At 34.8% G+C, this 16,990-nt stretch overlaps 1 protein-coding gene across 5 annotated transcripts; it reads right to left on the minus strand.

Moving 5' to 3' along the window:
- Nucleotides 1–302: 302 nt before the first annotated feature.
- LOC143451568 (uncharacterized) lies at nucleotides 303–15,386 on the minus strand. 5 transcript variants are annotated; one of them, XM_076952223.1, is made up of 20 exons: nucleotides 15,264–15,386; nucleotides 14,892–14,975; nucleotides 14,407–14,480; nucleotides 13,909–13,999; nucleotides 13,444–13,481; nucleotides 13,261–13,336; nucleotides 11,092–11,141; nucleotides 7,807–7,912; nucleotides 7,492–7,554; nucleotides 7,076–7,170; nucleotides 6,863–7,009; nucleotides 6,698–6,790; nucleotides 6,450–6,623; nucleotides 4,809–4,920; nucleotides 4,572–4,723; nucleotides 4,200–4,267; nucleotides 3,870–4,108; nucleotides 2,826–2,950; nucleotides 2,331–2,514; nucleotides 303–2,056 (listed from the first exon to the last, which is right to left on the minus strand). In XM_076952223.1, exons 4-20 carry the CDS (start codon nucleotides 13,997–13,999, stop codon nucleotides 1,905–1,907), a joined length of 1,965 nt encoding a protein of 654 aa, XP_076808338.1. In that variant the 5' UTR covers nucleotides 14,407–14,480; nucleotides 14,892–14,975; nucleotides 15,264–15,386; the 3' UTR covers nucleotides 303–1,904. The 5 variants fall into 5 exon arrangements, with proteins under 5 accessions (XP_076808338.1, XP_076808340.1, XP_076808337.1 ...); XM_076952225.1 differs by having other exon boundaries at nucleotides 15,255–15,380; XM_076952222.1 differs by lacking the exon at nucleotides 14,407–14,480 and having other exon boundaries at nucleotides 7,492–7,551.
- Between the last annotated feature and the right edge of the window lie 1,604 nt (nucleotides 15,387–16,990).

The following is a 16,990-nucleotide window of genomic DNA, read 5'->3' on the forward strand; positions in this document are numbered from 1 at the left end:
CTCATAATGTCAAAAAAAGACATCTCCATTCAAACCATTGTGACAAGAACCCTGGCAACAATCCAGGCACTTTATTCAAAAACGCAGTTGGGTCATATTGGAGACACTGTGAAAATTATCTTAAAATATCCAAATTGTTAACTTTCGTGAAATAGGATTATTCGGTTATAATGTTCGCGTTCCCAAAACTGTTTATGCAGATAAAGCACTTGACATATTCGCCTCAGATACCGGTACTTACTTGTATGAGACCTCGGATTTCTTCGTACCGGTACAACAAGAAAACAAGCTAACGAAAGGGCTGTATTTTGGCAAATTTTAATGCAAAGACTAAAAAGCAAAACATGAAAAGACGAGACTACAGAAAATGTGTGACGCGTTTCAACCTATGCAAGGGTTTTCAGTAGATTTTGTACAATACATCAAACATTGGGTTTTGTTATGTATAAGCGCACATAGTAAAATTTGATTACTATATGAAATACATAATTAATATTCAAATAAAACAGAGCGCAAAATTAATACCAGCACCTTAACAAGTCGAGTTAACAAATAATTAAATCAGGTAGGAAAATAGCACCCAGTATCACTTTGTGCGCTGGTTGAGAAAGAATTAGGATATGAAAAAGTACAAAACACCGCGATGTGAAGCCGAACATTTCCGAAACGACACAGCTTGAGATGGCATAAACAGATGGACAATTGTAGATAAAACGAGAGCTTCGTGAAATAAATAACGACAGCAAATTCTTCATATTTAAACTTCATATAACGTCAGTCAAACTACCAGCTTCCAACGTAAACGTACATGAAATAAACAATATTTTTTATTACTGGCACCACATATTGAAATTGAAGTTTTGCAAAAGAATATCAAAAACGTCGAAGTTTTTTGTTAAGAGATTGTGACATAACAAGCATAAAGTAACACACAACAACTGTAATACTTGAACATGTCGTTGAGCGATTTTTCAAGTGTACAATCTTCTAAAGAAGCATATTAAGATATGTATACTGCACAACAAGAACGTGCAAGGGTCAAAAACTCATTAGGAATATAATCCTGTGAGAATTTACTGAGTGTACGACAAATATATACAAGTTTCAATGTATTGTCAGAAATGCATCAAAAAAGCTTGCTTTAAAACGACGTAAAAAATCGGACGCGTATGGAAAGCAGAAAGACTGCATCAAGAAAACACAAGGAAAAGAAATTATCATCTAAAAGAACGCGGCAGTTCTTGTTTGACCGGTCTTGGCAAACGGCGTTGCAATTTTATATTTGGCACTGCGCATCGTTCAAGCGGAATAGCGTAACGGGCACTGTGAATGAGCAAGACAGTTTCTCACATTTTCACATAAAAAGAATAAAAAACAAGCGTTCTTTGTTTTATAAAAGTTGATAAGGCGTCAATTGCGATAGAAGACCACACACTACATGATAGAAAAATACTAAAAAGTGTATGCTACTAAATACAAAACGGGGTGGAGCTTGACAACTATCATTCAAACAATTGCTACATCATATGAAAAAATCGAGACTTAATGATGTTACAAAAAATGCAATAAAGAAAATTATACAGCACCATTTAATAGCCTTGCTACTCCAATTTTTTGCCAATGAAAAGAGATTTTTTTGTAAAAAATACGTAAATATATTAAATAGATTCACATAACGTCAGTGGCGAACAGATTCATTTACCTAAATCAAAATCACTTGAATAAACATTTTGATAATACATTTGATCCCAATTTGATCATCTTCAACCAAGCGCAACACTTCGTACCGTACAAAAGTTTGAATTTACCTCCTCCACTGTGGCTACAATGGAGTCTGAGCGCAGGGCCTCTCGGCGAAAAACGTGTCCCTACAGGATAATTTTTCATCACAGGTTAGAATACAGTTATGAATGCAGACCGCCACCCATATTGCTGGACGTAGGATAATTTGAATCCATAAGTGGAGGTTGCATTTGATTCATCATCTCTTGAGCAAGATATGGTTGTGACTGATCAGTAGAATACATCACTCCTCCATCTGGCCCAAGAAGGTCCCCTGCACAGTAACACAAGTGCACATGTACAAATGATACCAAAAGCTTTTGTAGCTAAATACTATAACACGGTTGACGATATTAAGTTTATCAAAGAAAATTATAATCATAATAACAAAAACTTCGAAAAAACATAAAGATCAGGTTGAATAAATAAACAGCATATTGTATTATTGATTTAACTACAAAAGAGATGTGTGGACCTATTGTGGTATTTATTGTGGCATACTGGCATTATTCTGCAGTTAATGTATACGATTTCATTAAACGTAATACCTGCGCGCGACGCATAATGTTCTATAGGCTGTTGGTAAGGAAGTTGTGATCCGGACACCGATCCTGGATCAACTGGACGTAAAGGAAGTGGTGGCTGGTGATGAAAGTTATTGTGTGCAGGCACATATGAACCGCTTGCTCCCGTGCTAACAACATTGCTTCCACTGTGTGGTTGTTTGGTTGGCTAAAAGTGAATAAAAATGACATTCCAGATATATACGAGATTATCAAATCGAATACGTAAACCACTACACTCAAATAACCCACTACACAAGAGATAGCATTGAGGTCTTTTAAAACTTTTGCTACATTGCCAAAATTATTAGAATAATCTTTTGTAGTTTGGGTAACGGTTGGAAACGCTAACAGGAATAAATTCAAAACATCGCCATAAATACATGATGAGTTAAGTTAGAAACTCAACATAGACAAAAGGCTAAGAAAACAATAAGTAACAATGTATTAAGTAACTATTAAGCCCTGAATATAACTGACCTGTGAATGCAAAGATGATGTTGCTCTTCCTCCATCGGATGCAGTGGATGGTTGAAGTGAAGTGCCAGCACCCTTGTCCTCCTCTCGCCGTTTGATGCAAGCTGCCTTTGGGTTTAAGTTTCTCTCTGGAAAGAAGACGACTTTAGTGTTACCTTAATTGAAGACAAACGTCCAAACAAGGCATTCAAAATCAAGAGCAAAGCAGAATTTACATTTGATGTTTAGAAAAATGTTTAGTTTAAAACTAGACAGGAACAACAAGCTCCTATACAGCACTATATTGCATATTTATATTGTTTAGGTGTGTAAAAAATGGAAAATCATTATTTTTAATATCACCTAGTACCAAATAAACAACACATATGGTAACTAAAAGAAACAAAAACTAATAATGCCACTGTAAATGATTAAGGTGGTATAGAGCAGTATAAGTAAAAGATATATATTGTATCAATGTTAAGGAACGATTGATTTTATGTAAGTGGATCGGTAGCAAACTTCTTACTTGGAAAAAAGTTTTGGTGAAATTATTATAACAAACGCCCAAAAACTTCCACACGCGTTCTGATACGAGGGTAGCTTAATTGATTAATTATATTAGCGTGACCATAAGTTAATATTAGCATGATCATAAGTTAATATTAGCATGACCATAAGTTAATATTAGCATGACCATAAGTTAATATTAGCATGACAATAAGTTAATATTAGCATGACCAATGTTCTGCTAGCTTTGTTCAGAATTTATTTTCTTATTAATTTTCATGAAAGAGGATGCCAAACGAAAGCATTAATGTAGTACAAATATGGAGTTCCCAGGAAGCCACCACAATTGTGTGAAAATTTTGTCCATTTGAGTTTCAAAAACAATTTTTTTTTAAAACATATAACAAGCAAATAAACAAAACAATTTAATATCCATTTAGGGATAATTTAAACAAGTTAATGCAACAATTGTAGCACAGTGGTCAGTAGGCAAAGAATGGTGAACACATCTCAGTACATGCCTAGTAGCCTAGTTTGAAAAACGTTACAAAAACCTACCCCTAACTTCATGTTCGAGTGCAAGTATAACTTGAACTGCATGGTGAAGAATTGTAAGCTTTGTTTGAGGTTTGTCTTGGTTCATGTGTATTTGCACCATCTGTCCCAGTTCTTTGAAGGCTTCATTGATATCTCGCACCCTCAAGCGTTCACGAGCGTTATTAGCCATTCTTCTTTCCTTTTCCCTTTTCTCTCGTTCTTCAGCGGTTAAATCCTCATCTTCATCGTTAGAAGCACTACTGTATTAACAATCCAATAAAACATCTGAATAAGTGACTCATCGAAAAAAAAACATTTGCAAAAATTATGTGGTATCTATCATAAACTTACCTTCTTTTCCTGTTTGGATCTTTTTCGTCGTCCCCTGGCTCGCTTGACTTGCTTAAAGGTGGTCTAGGCTGTAACATATGCAACATATAAGTCTGCTCATATGAAAAAATGTTACAAGACATGAAACGTTAACCATGTTCAGATCAGATTTCAGTCTTGCATTTTTCATAAACAAAACATTGGATTCAAAATGCAGTATCGTACTCAGTGTAATGCAGTGTAATTAAATAATACATATCCTTGTGTTGATATTTAAAATTCTCTTTTCAAGTGATGACTTACAAAAAAATGTTGCAATCAGATTTCTCATTGTCAAAAAATTAAATATCAGTGACTGTAAACTAGTTCAAAATGAATTCTACATTTACAAACCTTCTTTGAGGCTTTTACCCCTGGCTTAGGCTTGGTGGTTTCTGCATCATTTTCTTTCTTAATTTTTAGGCTTAAATTGGATTCAGTGGCATTACTTGATCCAGGTACGGAGGAATTATCTGGAGAAACTGGTGGTACCCCAGGGTTGACATCTTTGTAATAAACAAAACCATACTTTATATTTCATAATGTTTGCAGTGTTGCAAGTCATTCCAAAGCATTAAATTTTATACTCACTTTGTGGATAAACAGACCGTGATGCATGTGGTAGTGATCCTGATGATGATATAGAATTTAAGGGATGTCTTATGCCGTTGGAGGAATCAATCTGCGATGTACTTGGGCTCATCTACAGTACAAACAAATATGGAAGATTACCAAGGAACATGTTTCATGGTATTAACTACCAATACCAGTTAAATTACTTCTGTGTTGTGTTTATGTACCGATGTATGTATTTATTTATAGTATAAAAACACTTTGCGACCAACGAGTTTGTTTAAAACATATAGCAAGGATGAACCTTGAACATGGCAACGGAAGCCCTTTTAATTTAAATTACTGACACTCCATCTTACACAAGCACCTAAACCCATGAAAATTTCCTAAGCACTCGTTTCTCAAAATAAAATGAAAAATCTTTTTGGTCAAGTCCATTAAATAATGCATACTTGGTTGTCATATATGCCATAGTATGAAATATTGAATAAACACATTGTAAATATGACAATTTGGTATGCTAATCGTCTGTAACTTAAGGAGTGCCTGTGCATGAGAATTTTAATCTTAACCCTTTTCCAACTTTGCCTCAAACTTAACAGGTAACTCAAAACTTTAAACTTGTGAGCAATTAAAAATACTGTCGTAGGTGTAACAGAAAAATCACCAATTTTATGGTTTATAATATTAACCATAAAATAAACTTTATATACATATATTCAGAACGTTTTGATACATAAATGCACATGAAATACAAATCTAACTTAAATAAAAATCAATGAAATCTAGCAGTGCATATATTATAAGTACAGAATTGAGTGTATAAATAAATAAATAATTGCTTAACTTTACTCAAAATACGCTCACGTTACATCAATGCTTGTGAACAAATAGGAACAAACGAATGATCTGTAATGAGGCCAATATCTGATAATACCAGCTTGTGCATGATTTTAAGGCTACTATAAATTAATTATTTATATGGTAATGAGCAATATATTAACCATATATTCTTTCAGATATGCCAAAAACAACACCAGAATTACTCAGATCACAAACAACCTTCATCATGTTATGTTTAAGGGCACCTACCAGTTGAAAAGAAGAGGCAAATCTGTTTGAGCAACCTGCCCATTTGTTATCGAAAATGCCGTACCACCACATGTTACAACAACTATCTTACATTTTACTGATTGTATCAAAATTCTGTAAAACAATTTTAAATGATCCTAATGCACATATATATCAATTCATCCTTCACAACTTTTTCTGTCTACTACAGAGTACTGAAATAAAACTACATATACTTGATCATAATCTAGGCAAAAGGACTCACATTACCGACTTTGCCGTTAGGTTATACAGAAAATGCAATGAAAATTAAAATTTTATTTTGTACGGCTCACAAAGTGATGGCACATTATGAACAAAAATATAAAAACATGTATGCTCTTCAAACATTTCAAGACTATTTCAAGAGAATATATTTTGTTTGACCAGAGAAGATTTATGCTGAACAATATCTTATATCACTCAAGCTGCGAAAAATAAGTGGCTTTCAAGTGAGAATTGCCACTTGTCTTTTACTTATCATTGCACACATCAGTAAGTTGCTTACAAGCTGCACAATAAAGCTACAAAACTATCTGACACACATACCATCTGAACATTTGCAGTCATCCCTTCATAAACGGCAAGATCTGATCCATTGGTCGTTGCCCAAGAAGTACTGGGGTGTGCAGTGTGATTTCCCTGAAATGGTGCCTGTGGATGGTGAACATTACCAGGTACACCAGCATGTCCTCGAAGTAAATCAGCAACATGTTCAAAGGTCTAGAAATTCATAATTCATTTTAAATCAAGCACTGCAATCATTGGCTACAAATTTTAGTACTAACTAAGCGGACCTGATCGGTTGGATAAGATTCCAATGGAAAACTGCACTGGCTGTTACTTGACGATGGGTTATGCTCAAAACCTGAGTGATTTTCAGGATAAACCTGCACATAATTAGTAGCAATTGAATAATAAAATGCCAGCTTTGGAAGTGCAAATCCACTGATTGCACATACATTTGAGTTGTATCTGTCAGTGGTCGGCTTTCCGGTGTGTGGGTTAATGACATCTTGCACATTATATGGTGAAGTGAGGTTCGGATATGAACCTTGCGACAACTGCTGGGTGTTGTTTATGTGAGGAGAAGTAACAGATTCGTAAGCCTAAGAAAATATTATTAACTGACTGTAAGCCAAATGGAGAATCTTAAAATGCTTCAAAAATGTTACCATTCTTTCACTTGACGGATTCCCATATTGTGAAGCATGATTTGGGACTGTGGAATAATTATTGGGCCAGGATGGACTATGACCATCATCACTGCCTGTAATACAAGTTAACGACAGTTTATTCATCTTTGCAGAACATAATTTTACAAAAAGTGTTTAAAGCAATTAAAAGTAACCAGCATCCAGTCAAGCTTAGCTAGCTTTACAGTCCAAGAAAGAAGGAAAGACTGACAGAGAACAAATGTTAAAGCCTAGGGTATATGGATTCATGGTATAGTGTTTTCAAGGTTAGTAACACAGTAAGTCTAAATAAGTAAATTAAGGTGTTGTTATTTAGTACGATAAGTAATTTGTCAAGCTAACAAATAAAAAACAACCTACATGACTATGATAAAAAATGATGGTTGATGACTTACCTTGGGGAAGTCTAGGATATCTGGAATAATTAGAAAATTCTCCAATCCGCTTTTTCCCACCTGCTAGGTTTATATTAAATCTTAGTTTGGCCTTAAGCATTCTACTATCTTTCGTCATTTCAATGCATGGGGAAAATTTGGAAAGAGAAACTGAATACCATCAAAATACTTTCAAAACATATTTTTTACACTATCTTCAAACATGTAAAAATGTTTATGTAAACCATACACATATACTCAACGTAAAATGAACTAAGCATAAGTATACCACTCAGCCAATAGAACTTTCCAGCTAAGAGAGATATTTTAACATACCTGGTGGTACTTCTGCAAGATGTCGTTTTACAGGAAAAGGATTGTTGTTGTTATTGCTACTATTAGGGGAAGAACTATTTGCTCTTTGAATGTTAAGCATCATTTGCTGCAAATGCATACGTAAACAGTTAAGCTTCATGTTGATTTAATTATAAATTCACTTTGTTTTCCATCACACATCATGTAGCACTAAACAATATTTCATAAACTGCCAACTAAAATAACATTGTCTCTCTGTATTATTAGAACAATTATGTAGGGTTTATCAGCAGCAACAACGCAAGGTAACAACCACAACGATTGACGTATTGTAAAGCTACCAAATAATCCGATCAGTTGAAACCACAATCACTCTTGATATTGACTGTTGGAATAATGTTAGACTGGAAAGGTTTTTATTTTAAATTCAAATTTGTTCTGGTCTGGTTATAATAACCATAAAATTGAAATCCAGTGCAACTGGTAAGACCATGATATTATGTGATGGACATTCTGTTATACTATTGTTAAGGTCAAGACTTATGCCAACATGTTATGATATAACAAAAGAAGTTAAGACATTTAAACAATGAAAAATGTTATGAGATGGACATAATATTATACACCGCTAATTGGGATTTGTATAAAAAAGTTGATTCAAATCAACTTAAGGGTAAAATATTTCACATGACAATTTAGCATTGGCACTTCTAGCCCTATTCGATTTAACGATACCTAACACTAGTTCACAGAAATCGCTTAAACAAAAAACACAATCAATGCCACAAAAACACTCTTTAACTAATATGTTGCTGGCCATGTAGTACTTTAAACGTTCTTTGAAATAGGTGTGAATGTATACTGAATGGTAAACAATCTCTTGTTAATAGGATTACATAGTAAAAGCTTTCACAAAAGCATCAAACCTAGCTAAAGTTAGCTACTAAGGTCTTTGAAAAAGGAGGAAAGTCTGACACCTCAACATGTGCAACAGTTAAGAGGTATGGTCAAAGGGAATTGAAAACTTTAATAATGGCTCGTTTTGTACGCTGGTCCAATTGTACGCGCAGGTAAGGAAAGTTGACAGACAAGAGGTAGGCTTGAGCCAGTTGTCGAATATGGAGAGCGATAAAATGTCAAAATGGGGAGAAAGATGAACGCAAAATATTTCTCCCACGGAGCACGCCCTTTATCTTAATGAGTCACGTATAGAGAGAGAAAAAGCAAGCAATGTGAGTCACGCGTGATAACCACGAAAAAGTCGTCTTCCCTAGTGGCGATTTCACAGAACAACTAATGCTATGAAGCGCCTTTTTCTTTTTCTACACGCAGGAACGCCATCTGCAATACGAGCGCCGCTACTAAGGAAAAATAAATAACGATATCGCAGGCTATCTACACAGCGAAAGACTGAAATATTCTACAAAGACAACCAACTGAAGATCACTTAAAAACGTGTTTTCCCAAAGCGGTGCGGGTGTGAGAAAAGATATCATGAAGATTAAGCGGATAGCAAAAATGCAGTATGAATTTTGCCATTGATTTCAATGGCCAACAAATTGCATTAAACCATATATTTACGTGATGTAACAAAAATAACTTTGGAGCATAAGTAGAGAATGATTTGGTTCTCCATTCTACGTGTGATGAATATTTTTTGTCGTCTTCAAACAAAATCGTACGCACAAAACAAGGCACGTGTGTCGTTCTGGCGCCGAATGTAGTCTGCCACAAGGTGGCTCACTGTATACCAAGCCACTAGATAACCAGTCATGTTTCGGCATATAATGGCAATACTGTACTAGACAATTCAACAAATAACACTATTTTTAACCAGAAACTGAAAGGTTAAAGTTTAACAAAAATACGTTTTTTAACTTTGATGAATAGTAACTGCGTGGCAGCGCTAACAAATGATTATTAATTCTTCAATGAGGGTTTACATTTGTTTAACTATACTTGGTATCCTCAAGTATTGAAAACATGCGCATAACCAATGGTCTTTGTTATCTAGACCAGCGTGGTCCAACTACTTTTGACTTACGGGCCACTTTACAAAAAACGTTACAACTTGCGGGCCACTTTGTTCATTCACATCTATAATGTCTACTATTATGACGTAACAAACAAATGGATGATGCGATGCAATGATGCTGTCGCAATTACTGGATTGTGCCAAATTTCTGAGTGTTGTGCAATAGCCAGTATTAGGGTTCCAATTTAAAAGATACAACATGAAAACTGTGGAATATTTAAAGGAAACAAAAACGTCCGGAACACTAGGTACATATCAGCCTTTAAGAAGCCCAGTTGTACTGACGAGACCCGATAGGTTGAAACAGTATAGGCCCTGCTGTCTACAACTTTGAATTAAATTTTTGAAACTTTTTATCCAAATGCTATACTTGTTCTAATTGAAATAAATTAAATCAATACTGTGAAAGCTTGCGGGCCGCAAACATTTTATCCGCGGGCCGCATGCGGCCCGCGGGCTTGTAGTTGGACCACGCTGATCTAGACCACGCGCGCGTTGCGACACATTTATACCAGCTTATGAATAATGAAGAAGGGATTTAAGTAAGACGTATATAAATAAAACAAAATAACAAAGCAACTTCATGTTAACGAGACATAACTCTTTTGTCAACTTTTCTCGTACGAGTTTCTCGGTTTCCGCCCTCCCAATAAGACAGGTCATGTAATGTAGACGAACACAGAGAGAGAATAATATAGTACACGAACGGCGACTCTATTGTAGATATATCGACTGAAAGCCCATTCGCATCATTTCTGCTTCCATTATCAGTCTGAAGCAATCGTCGACGCAAAAGCAACAGGTTGATATCACACGGGCTTAAAGGTAAAAGTTAATGTAACATTGGAACATTGGAACAAAAGCATTTTTCAAACCGAATCTCATTCTGATCAAAGTGCTATTACAGCCAATGAAAACAAGATTGAAAAAAAACACCAGAACTGATAATGCTTAGTGCCACAAACTCTATGTTATCTATCCTAAAACAACAATTACCTCAATAAATTTTACAATTACCTTAATTTTACAATTTTTACAATTACAATTTTACAATTACCTCAATAAATTAAACATATTCGGGTTTCATAAAATTCAGTCATTGCAGATTTTTTCGTAAGAAACTTGGCTACAAATCCGTTAGGCTGATCTATCTAACTCTCAGGCACTATGGTTTTGCATATAGTGGCTGAGGTTCACTTGGAATTACAGGACCTCCGGCTCTACTTCGGTGATAACTATAAATCCAATACATATTGCAAGAATGAACTCACCGGATTGTCTCTGACTTGAGAAAAGTGTCCTGATGGTTGCGGAGACTTCCCTGACAAATCAAAAGAAGCAGGTGAAGGCACGTTTATTACAACTGACATATCTACTCTGTAGTTAGCTACGTATCATCACGATCTTATTGAACCGCATAAGAAAGTTAAGTTAAACAGTTCACTCAAATCACCGATATCATGAAACTGAAATAGTAGATCTAAGAGAACTATCAGTCAATTAAACAAAATCTGTTTAGAAGTAACTTAAGCATTAATGCAGTCCTGCCCAACTCCAAAAAAATTTGTTATCAAAAAAATCGATTCTCACAAGGAAAAGATCGATGAAAGCGATTAGAACAAAACGCAGCGGCAAGCGCTAATTATACTTCTACCTCCAATGTTTCGTCACTTTCTATTATAAAAGAAGGTACCGCGAAACTGCACAGCAACTCAGCGGGCAGAATTGTTTAGGGACCGGCACTGCAGGATGCCTAGGTCGGCTTGAAGCGAAATGGGCACGCCGGCACACGTGTCATTACAAAGTAACTGCTTTATTCACTTGTCTTGGCAACAGTCAGTGCAAATATTTTTTACTTACAAAACGCGTTAAATAATTGTGTGGTACGGTGAGCAGTCCAACAAAAACGTGAACAACAAATCAGTTGGGGCTCCCATGCCTTAACACGAAAATGAAAAGATTACTAATGATTCAGACCAAGAATTTTCTGAATGTATGATACGAACAATGCAAGTATTGATGCCAATTACCAGTAAGGTCAAGTATTGATCCCGCAATGCAAATTACTTGAATACAAAGCATTACAGAATGAATAAACGACGGCGTTAACCAACTGTTATGTGTTATATTTTCAAATGATATTCGGTAAACGATCTGCGTGTCATACTATTAACATGACTAACAATTATTCCAAGCAAATAGGTTTCCTAAAACAATCGCATAAAGAAACTTATGTTTATAGCTGTTGTAACTTTAAAGCTTATCAAAAACAGCTCTAGATATACAATCTAACCAATCGAGTATATATACGTAATAAGAAAATCGTATGGCCCAGGTAACGGTGTATTCAAGTAATAACATATAACTGTTTCGTCGTGATGTAATAGTTTACAAAATAAATTAAATACTGTTTGCTGTTGTGCAAAAAAGGAAGTCTGGAATTGTGACAGGTGAAGTTAAATCACAAGGGAATCAGTCAGGCCAGTCTAGAGATGTATGTGCGGCATACGTAACATCTTTAACGCTTCGGTCGTTACTTTTTACAAGTTTCCCGTTCATCACGCTGTATTATCGCCAGAACTACTGAAATGAGCTTTGGAAATATTTAATAGTACCTCATTCCACTAAAAACGCAATTAAAAAAAAAAACATATGTATTAAACGGCGAGCGACTTTCTAAATGACGGTCATGAATAATTCATGCAACCAAGCAATCGTCAAGATAGGTGAGACGTTAGTGGGTATAAAGTGTCTAAAAATGACTACAATGGGCTTTAAAAATTCAATGGCTCCGCCAACGAAAACCGGAGCTTACCAAGACGGTAAGTTTGGTCACGTAGGGAAAATACAAATACGTTTATAATTGCTGGATCATGCCAATAAAATACCCGAATCCTACTGTAACGCAGCGTATCCGATAAAATGTATACACCATCGCAAGGCATAATGATCGTTACTTTCGTAAAACGTCGCCGCAGGGCAACACGTTGTCTCAAAGAAAGAAAACTGTGCAGACTGAAAACCTGCGTCCAAGCGGAAAATACAACCAACCAAATCTGCCAGTTGCGCAAAGAAAATGTTCACCCTAAATTTTTCACCGGGCATACAATAAAATAGGGATAAAGGGCATTAGCAGTTTAACAGCATGGGACAAGCTTTGAAGCAGTGACATTGGTGACCAATAAGCCGGATGCAGAATAAAACATGAGAAAAATTAATACGCGCTAATTACCTCTCTCCAACAAAGGTACTACAGTTGGCTTTTAAGACAGCTTTTCGGGCGTAAATAGAGCTAAACAACCCAACATATCTATTATTAAATAACACTACGTAAATTAAGCCGTCTACTATATTACTGCAATTCCATTAGCAGCGATGCTTTACGTTCACGTACCATGTCTCGTTTTATCAATATTTATGACTGTGTAAAATAAACTTACCCAAAGGACCGCCTGGTTGACCCACAACTACGTTTGGACTTCTCACAGAGGCACCAGTAATTGCATTTGGGTAAACCTACATGTGACCAATACAAAGAAGAGTATTTAGCAGGGTGTACAAGTACACTATAAGTTTTTCTACGAAAGAAATGAGGTGTAGATATTTCCACATTTATTGCTTACATTAGGGGAACTGTAGTGCGAATCTCCATGTATCCAACCTAAAGAAAGAGGATAATATGCATATATTATCATTTATAAGAACATACTGAACATAATTGAACACTAAGGTTAACAGAACAGATATGAAATATAATACTGGGTTGGTATGCTAACCATTAATACTTTCAGTTAATATACAAAGCACAAACAGTAAGACGTGTTTTATCAGAATTTGGAAAGACAAGCACACACAGGTTATCATGAAGAGTTTTTTGAAATTGCCACCGGTTTGTTACATTATTGTTTAGCTCAGCTAGGTGAGCAAACAAAATGTTTACACAGCTGTTTCCCGTTCAGTAATCTTTGGACAAGACTAAAGGTGAAATGTTACCCCAACATGGACCAACACTTATTAGTCTTTTAATACTATATAACCAAAGAAGAAAGAAAGTTGACTTAATTAGTTTCTTAAAAAATAGATCTTACCACTACCACCACCACCATCTGAAAACAATTTATATCCATTTCCTGATGTTGTGTTATCAATGCCTGGCACACTGCTTTTAGGAGAAAACATCTGCACAAAACGTGTAAATATTTAAGATAAAAGCATTTTACAAAATTTTTCAAACTGTTTATTCAATTTTAACTTTTAACTTTGTGGTGTAATAGGAGGATATTCAGGTGAACAACTGTTTATGATAAAACAGCTAGTGCAAAGCCACACAAAATATACAATTTATATATAATATCAACACTTTACATTGTTTTCATGAATATAGACTTCCGTAATATTACGATTAACACTGAACAAAATTTCAGGAATACACATATATATAAATATAAATCTGTTGTAAAAATTTTGCATTCGTGAGTAAACAATCAAGTTGGTGGTGGATTTTATACAAAACAGCATCAGTGGCCTTGCTTTACTTGAAAAATGATTTAACCTTTTTCAAACAATTTAACTTTAGCTTTGCATACTTCCGCAATCAAATTTGAAGCAGGAAATACTAGGAATCAAGCATTTCCAAGTTTTGGCATTTGACTCTTGAGACCTAAAAACACCGCCGCACCAATATAATGAAAATACACTTTAAAAAAATAAGAGTTAAATCTGGGGCCTTAGCAAAATACAATACGTGCAACTGCAATATATGACGTCAAAAGGCCAGAAAACCTTTGGCAAAGAGCACCAAAACTTTCTCCATAATCACAAACAAGGATGATCCAAACATTTCACATAGGAGAACACAATAACACAGAACTCACACTACATTCTATTTCTATACAACTTGGTAACCTATGCGAATCCCATTAATAGCACAGAGATATGCTTGCTACTATTAAGCACATGGCATACAATTCAGACATCTTATGAAGTAAAACATTTATTTTTCATACATTACAATTGAACAGTACATATGCAAAACATCTAAATAGCAATGTGCCAAAATGAAATGCCTTACCATGGACATACCAATGTAGATTAAAGAACACAGCAACTGATGAATGTGAAAATTATACTATGCAGTGCCCAGTGATCCAACACTCTGCAAAGCATACGATAGCAGTACAGTTATACTCTAGTCTAGTAGTAAAAATTATTTTCAAAAAATTTTGTTTAACTAAACACACAACTTTCTTGATTGAAAATTTAGTTGAACAAATAAAAACTCTATAACCTAAATCTATGCTAATATTACATTAATCTAAATGTATGCTATCACCATACCAACTTATTTAATCGCAGGGGAGCCCAACATGGTAAAATGTAGTTAACCTTAATGGCTGGAACCTTAACAAAATTATTTTATGAAAACAAAACGTACAATGCTTACTTTGCTACAGTGATACTCTTCACTTCATTTTTCAGGCCATGCAAATTACGTGATATACATCAGGTTACAAAACTAAAAAACTAAATAAATTACTTTAACCACCTGTCAAAAAGAGCAATATGATATGTCATAATTGTGCAAATTTGATATTTTAATACTGTTTATCATTTCTATGCTGCCAGCTTTTTCACACAATTGTCAAATATAAAACAGAAATAGCCATTTGTAAAAATGATAGGATGTAAAAAATATGAAAAAGATATAAATAATAAATATCAAAATGTCTAAATTTTGTTGATTATGCACCAAATTTTACTTACAAAATAAAGCTAGTGTGCTACAGGAATTATTTCAAGCGTATTTTGCCAAACTGTAAAAGCAGGATATCTATTAGTTGCACAAACTTATTACAGTCACTTAGCACAAACAGCCATGGTAAACATACAGGAAATCTGGGTCTAAACTTGATTCAACTCTCACTTTCGTTTTATTACTGAAAATTACAATCCTATTCGTCTATTTGTAATAACTATTGCCTTCATAATGACACACATTTAAATTTGGCCTGCCATATAACTTTTAATTCTGTCTGTGAATTCCCTTCAACCGTTCACGAATGGGGACTGCAAAACTTTGAAACTTAGAAGGGTGGTGTGGGGGATCAAATTGCAAACCATGTGATATTTTACTGTTCCATCTAATGAAGAGTTGTCTGTGTGTTTGTCTGGATGATAGCACAACTCCAATGACTGCTCGAACCCAGTCCCAAAACCGGATAACTGAATAATGTAGACGATTATGGCATGTTGGCACCATAATCTTTGTCTTCATCGTAATGAAAAATGTGCACAAGTCTTAGCTATCTTAAGCATTATATCAATTATGGTTTATTGCCAGAGATAGGCAGCCACTACTTTGTGAAGTGCAAAAACAGTAGTGACGTTACTTACAATAAAAAGTAATGGGATCTTTGGTCTTTAATTTTAACTTTTATTGTCTTTAGACAAAGCCTTATCAGCTAAAGCATTTTGCAAACAATGACGTCTGTAGTACAAAACTCTGTTAAGTTATCTCAATATTCAATATACTTTCATGAAAGTTTTACTTTAACCGTATGACACAGAAACAAAGTCTAAAAAGCTCTTGCGCAGCTGCAGAGGTGCAAATTAAGCTGGTCCTGACTCACGATACTGCTGCTGTCAGTTTAACACCATCAAATACTCAGTAAACAAGTTTACTAATCATGGAACTTGCTGATATTTTCAAACTATTTATTAACATTGCCATCATCATAAAACAACACTTGGGCCCCATAAAAATATTCCTGTGCTGTCAGAAAATTTACAACATAATAATAACGTTGAAAGTGTAACAAACACACAAAAAATTTATACATTACGATACTATGTTGGAAAATAATTGAAATGTTTTCTCAATCCTATTAAGACAGATTAAACCCCACGAAGGCAATCATCTTTATTCACTCAATTTTTTAACTGTACAATAACATCCTTTGCTGCTCATTTGGTTCAAATACATGCAATGACCTATATGATACCTTTTTATTTGTCTTACAAACTTGAATTTCTTAAGCGTGGTTTACAGAGAAATCAAATTTAGCCTACTTTCCAACATCTTATGTCTGGGGAATAAAGATTTTCTATATATAACAGCAATGCTATACTGTATATTGTTACTTGCAACTTATACATAGCTTACATTTAAAA

This window comes from Clavelina lepadiformis, chromosome 4 (assembly GCF_947623445.1).
Source record: "Clavelina lepadiformis chromosome 4, kaClaLepa1.1, whole genome shotgun sequence".
Classification (NCBI taxonomy): domain Eukaryota; kingdom Metazoa; phylum Chordata; class Ascidiacea; order Aplousobranchia; family Clavelinidae; genus Clavelina; species Clavelina lepadiformis.